Genomic DNA, 5,842 nt, shown 5'->3' with positions numbered 1-5,842 from the left:
AGCAGGTAGTACCCATTTAGAAAAATCACAAAAAGAGGGTATCTTTAGGAGATCCTAAGCTCGAAGGCAAATTAAGAAAAATAATCATTGACTCTCTCCCTCTGTGTGTGTGCGCGTGCGGGAACGTGTGCATGCAGCTGTCGAATAGCACATGACATTGGTTGACAGATGATGGCATCAGGCGGCATCATGTAGAGTTGATTACCGTAGGGTATTCATACCGGCTTTTTTGTATGTATAGCAGTAGTGAACTCGACGAGGAGGACCAGGCTAGGAAAATCAATTGAAGGAGGTTCGAGTCCTGTGCACCACACTTTAATATACCAATGTGTGGGATATATTGACAAATCCTAAGGTTGGTAGCAAGAGGGGGGGGAAAATCGTTTTAGCATAGTCCCTCTTTGCAGGTAGGGTTTTTTGTCTCAAAGCGGTCGCGAGGCACCACAGCCTCGACACGCACTTGCACAGAGACATGCTCGCAAGCACTTGCAACAGGTTAGAGAGAGAGAGATAGAGAGAGAGAGAGTGGGCATGAGTGGGCATCAACTGACAGACATAGCCGAGATTTCCAAGGTTTTTGTCCTCGCTCTCTCCCCCCGCGAGTTGTAGACGTGCTTCCAAACTCCATAGCCAATCCTGCAAGGCATCTCTCCCCTCCCTCAGAGCCTCCGATCTCGCAAGGTACTGTGCTTTACCTCTTTTTATCATTTTTCCACCTCTGAGCCTACTGCTTCAACACGATCTAATCGGCAAGCTCTGCCATCTATTGGGAAGCCGTCTCACTGTGGTACTATCTGCCCATGCTACTCTCGCAATAGAAGGGCGAGATTGGTCCTCCCAACTTTGAGCATCCTCAATTTACTGTACACGCAGGTGCCCATGTGTGTCCTCTCGCGACCTTAGCCCTCATGGCGCGCCCTGCCTCTATCGACCAGCACGTGCTACCCTTTTCTTTTTAACGCGACTGTAACGACATTCCTTCATTTCAAAAGGGAACTCAAACTAATGTTCAAACAGGAAGGCAGATCCGAGGGTGATACATTGCAGTCCGGAGCTGAGGAAGGCCACGACTTGATCTTTTGAGCATATTGCAGCTGTTGCTGTTGCTCATTGCCTAGAGCTCCTGCTTGTTGTGAGCCACCATGTTTTATTAACGCTAGGAAAATTAGGAAATTGCACTAGCCATGAGCGACCATTGTCCGCCATGACTTGCCATAACGTGTCACTCCCAGGTATTTGGTCCCGCTACTGGCGGTCTGAGCTTGCGAGCGTATGAGCGGTGAGTTGAGGGTGCAGGGCTTAGAGTGGGCTATGAAGGACTCTCTCTCTCTCTCTCTCTCTCTCTCTCTCTCTCTCTCTGCGGGGCATGAGCTTTGTGATCTGCAATTTGTGTACAGGAGCAGGGTTCATCTATAAACCATTGTCGTTGTGAAGAGGCCGTAGGAACTTTGCGCAAGGATGGAGGTCAGGGCGGATAGGCAACAGTAGTAGCACTCTACAACTTCTAAATGGAAATTGGGAAAAACGACTGAGAAATCAAAGTTTGTTCTATCGAGTCTGTCTGAGAGAGGGAATGTGTGAGGGTGATGAGCTAGAGTCAGAGGCTTGTACATGCGGAGGTCTTGAGCTTTTCCTTCTTCATAAGGGTGTGTACTACGTTTGAGCTTCTGTAGGGTAGGCATTCCTGAGCAAAAGTTGCAATAGCTTGGCTTTGAATGAATAAGGCTGGTTGATCTTCTGCAATAATGCAATAATCTGAACCTGTTGATGAGGAACTATAGTGCAAGCTTGATGGTGTGCCCGTAAGCCTTTTAACACTAAAAGCATGGACCAATATCCTACAACCCCAAGCTGCCTTTTGGCTCTGCTCAACCTCAAGCAAGACCAGGCGCAGGACACGAAGACGAGGGAAAGAGGGTTCCCTTCGCAAAAGCGCGGAGGGTGAGGGAGAATCTAGAGAGATTTTCCTTAATAAAAGATTTAGGTAGGTGTTACGTGTTTTGAAAAATCCCTATTGGTGAGAATCTTCAGTAGATGCCAAGAAAAAGGGCAAGGTGCCGAGGCAAACAAAGGTGTAGGCAAACAAGCAGAACCGATGAAAATAGCACAAAGGCCCAGGCAGCCAAGCCGACTAGGGTGAACAAGGGACTCCAAGGGAGGACGGAGCAGGTGCTCGCACAGTGAGCGGACAGCTGGCAGGGACCCTCGACGATGGTGTATTTTTTGAAGCCATTAGGAATACCTATTAATTAGGTGGTACCGGCTGCAAGATGATCGATAAATCTCCAAAATCTTCGAAAATGCTCTCCCAGGTGAGTATGCACGTCCTTGGAGATTCCCTGGTGGTGTTAAGCAAAAGAGAATGAAAGCAAAGGTGGAGACTGACCGCAGGTGTCAGGGAGGAGAATACGTCACCATGGAGCATAGGGCGAGTAGTGAGAGGCTAGGCGCGACAGGCTCAGAGAGCCGGACCGGGATGGCGCAAGACGAACGTCTTTTTTTTTTTATAACAAGCAATGCGCGTTCACAGTCTGGGCGCTTCGATGCAGTGGTTAGCCAGTATGATTTGTTTATGAGAATTCCAGAGTTCGATTCGCATGCTAGTTTTGCTTGGAAGGTGCATTGCAAAGGTGAGGCAAAGAACTATTATATAAATGGTTTTAGGAAAGGGGACATAGGTCAGGTACAATATAATGGTTAAGATAATCATATGAGCATGTTTAGCTCTACTTAGGTAAAAAAAAATAATCAAGGTATTCACTGAATAAACGGTCCAAACATCCTACCTGAATTCTAATTCCTTGAATGCTTAATGAGATAGTTACATATCTGGACTGATTGTGACCCCTTTATGTGAGATGCACCACCTGCCTGGCCATTCTTACTCATTACGATTGAATTATTGATTATTAGTGGGGACGTAGGAAACTTTTTCTTCTTGCTATGATGGAAGTATTGCTTTATATGGATTGCAAGGAATGGGTAAGACAATTATATTGCTATAAGCTACTTAGATGGTAACAAAGGAATCAAAAGCAAGACATTTTCAGAATAGTTCTGGCCTTCTTTTTAGCTTTGAGTAAAATGAGGACCAAAAACTGGCAGGCTTGATTTCATAGCAAAAATAGAAGAATGGCGGAAGCAGGTGGCCTCGACCTTAGGGCAGTCCGAGTGCACCTCTCAGCTCTCTCTGGACCTCATGTGAAAATAGACAAAAAATAAGTAAAAGAGGATAATAAGAAAATAATAGAAGTTATTTCTAAAATATCGTTGCACCCAATATTGTAAGCCAACATACAACAAGATCGACAGTGAAAACACCAAACAAACGATGGAGCAACTCTTGACAATTTAAGATGTCGGAGCTTCTCATGGCTAGTTGAGGAAAGCTATGAGGTAGCCAATGCACAAAGTTCAGACGGTCAAGGTAGCCCGTGCAAATGAGCTTGCCAAAGGCAGGACCTATGATCCACATGGCTACAAATGCTTGCAACCATGGGATCACATGTCCTTCCCCATCCTTCCCCTACATTGTGTGGCGTAGGACTATAGTCAATGTGGCGTTCCCTTGCCTTGCATGGTGTATACAATATTGTAGCAAGTGAGCAATTCTTTATATGTGGACAATCATGGTGCCCATGTTGTTACAATTGTACATATAAAAAACTAGTCCTTTAGTCCAGCATTTTCTTAAAAATTTTGTAGGCCATTTTTCATAAGTTGTTAGGCCTTTTAAAATTAGGTATAGCCCAAAGTCATGAGGTAATTTGCAGATGTTTTTTAGGTTTTAGTTGTCTCTTTTTACGATAAAAAGCGTTAAAGTTTTTAAGAATGTTAGTTCTTTTTCCATGTAGTTATAAACTCTATAGTTTCACTTTTCCATGGTCATATGGCTTGATTGGTGTGTTATCTTGATCTTTAGTTTCTTGCCAAGACACATCTAGCATACCTTGAGTCTATGTGTTACACATACACAATGTCTTTATTTTGTATGTAATTACAAATATAGTCTCAATTTGTCACATGGTCATATGGCTTGATCGGGTGTGCCATCTTGAGCTATCGATTTTCACCTTCCGTTCTTCTAGCTTTCAAAGTGAAATACCAATGTGCCACATTAGGTTAATGCAAGAGCTTTGATGTGATAGTTTGAAATAGAATGTGATAGTAAAGGTAAGGTAACTAAGCTAATGGATCTCTCTATTACGTTTTCATTTTGTGTTTGTTTTGTACATGATCGCCAATCGATGTGGACATGGCCTTTTGGTAATCGTGTGATTAGACTATGTGATTGGAGGTTTCCTATGTACTATGATATGCATGTCATACCACCACTTTGAAGTTATATTACTTTGAATCTATTAAAAATGTATTTGATTTTAATGTGTAAGATAATCCTTAAATCCCATGTGGGAGCCCAAGATGAGGTGGACAGTTTTTTTGGAAAAAGAAATTATGTGATGAAAATCCCATGTGGGAGGCCAAGAAAAGAGTGTAGTGTTGTTTTTTGAGAAAGAGGTCTCCGTACAAAGGGGGCTTTGGCAAAATTTCTAGGATTTATATTTTATGTACAAACTCAAAATTAAATTACATGCAGACATGCATTCATACCACATATAATTATTTTTGCTCCAAAAGATTAATCTTTTAATGGGATGTTTTGTAATGTGTTGTGATTTGATGAGTGAAGTTTTTCATGGTTGTTTAAGAGTATGCATTATTTGTTATTGAGAGAACAATCAATTTCATATGTGTACCTTAAATCCATGTGGAAAGCCTACTAAGTAGGTGGCTAGTATCATATGTTTTGAGATTGAGATTTGTATCAGTTTACAAGGCAAGTGTTATTCGTTTTATTAAAAATTACATCGAAACAATTGGTTTATTTTAATTTAGTATTCATTATATTTGTTTCTTTCCATGGTTTGTTCTCTTACCATCTATTGCAAATGAAAACACACTACAATGTACACTTCTGTTCATTTGCAGTTCAACATGTATTTTTGCAAAAGCATGTGCTTCTAGAATTGTTATGTTATTAGTATACATAAAATAGTGGGTCATTACATTCCGTACAAAATCCGTATGAGGGGGGATGGCTCATTGCGAGAACGTTTGTATCTTGTCCGTATGTAGGGGGTAGGTTAGCATGTAAGATACCGTACATAGGGGGATTTCTCTAATTTTGATGCACGCGGTGACATCTCCCCATTACTAATAGTGAATCCCCTGGGTTGGTTTCTCTTTTCTTGATTAGGAAGAGAGGTCCTTAAGTTGCCCATGAAAGGTTGGGCTTGTTTATTGTAATAGCGTAATTGGGACAGGGATCTATTATCTTGGTTGAGAATGACTTAGTTCAAGATATACCGTTGGGAAGTATAGTCTTAATAATGGAGCCTCTCGGGGCTTGGTTTTGGCTTTACCATTGTTGAGCTAGGAGCAAGCTCGACATGAACCATAATCAACCAAGAAATTTTAGACCCTCTCCACTAGTCTTTGAAATAAACGGTGTCTAAACCATGGGTGTGGATGCTTGAGAACTAATTTTCAAAGGTGGAGTGACTAAAGTTTTTGACGGTACTAAAGCACAAAGTAATCTATACATATGTATAATTAGCATGACCGACAATAACCAAGAGAGTAAAATGATTAATGATAACTTTGATTTTGCACATGAAGGTGCTAATGATGATGCCCCCATGTTTGTCAATTATCTTGTTACTAGGTTGCATCAAGCTATGGGCAAGCCTTCTTTGCAAGCCGGAGTTACTCAAAACTTTGTGCTTATGGTATTTGCCTTCCTTTTCAAGAGGAGAGAGAGCTTAGGAGGCCTCTTGATGAG

General features: G+C 42.0%; 1 protein-coding gene across 1 annotated transcript; it reads left to right on the top strand.

Moving 5' to 3' along the window:
* Positions 1–392: 392 nt before the first annotated feature.
* Positions 393–4,812, top strand: LOC147448751 (uncharacterized). Its single transcript, XM_086522444.1, has one exon. It carries the CDS (start codon positions 2,363–2,365, stop codon positions 2,699–2,701), a length of 339 nt encoding a protein of 112 aa, XP_086378570.1. The 5' UTR covers positions 393–2,362; the 3' UTR covers positions 2,702–4,812.
* The last annotated feature ends 1,030 nt before the right edge of the window (positions 4,813–5,842 follow it).

The sequence above is a fragment of the Adiantum capillus-veneris genome, chromosome 10 (genome assembly GCF_014529385.1).
Source record: "Adiantum capillus-veneris isolate H3 chromosome 10, ASM1452938v2, whole genome shotgun sequence".
Lineage (NCBI taxonomy): Eukaryota > Viridiplantae > Streptophyta > Polypodiopsida > Polypodiales > Pteridaceae > Adiantum > Adiantum capillus-veneris.
This window is presented reverse-complemented; position numbering and strand designations above follow the sequence as displayed.

Bases quoted from the DNA above. Each gene is read 5' to 3' on its own strand.
- LOC147448751 (XM_086522444.1), top strand. From the start codon at position 2,363: ATGAAAGCAAAGGTGGAGACTGACCGCAGGTGTCAGGGAGGAGAATAC.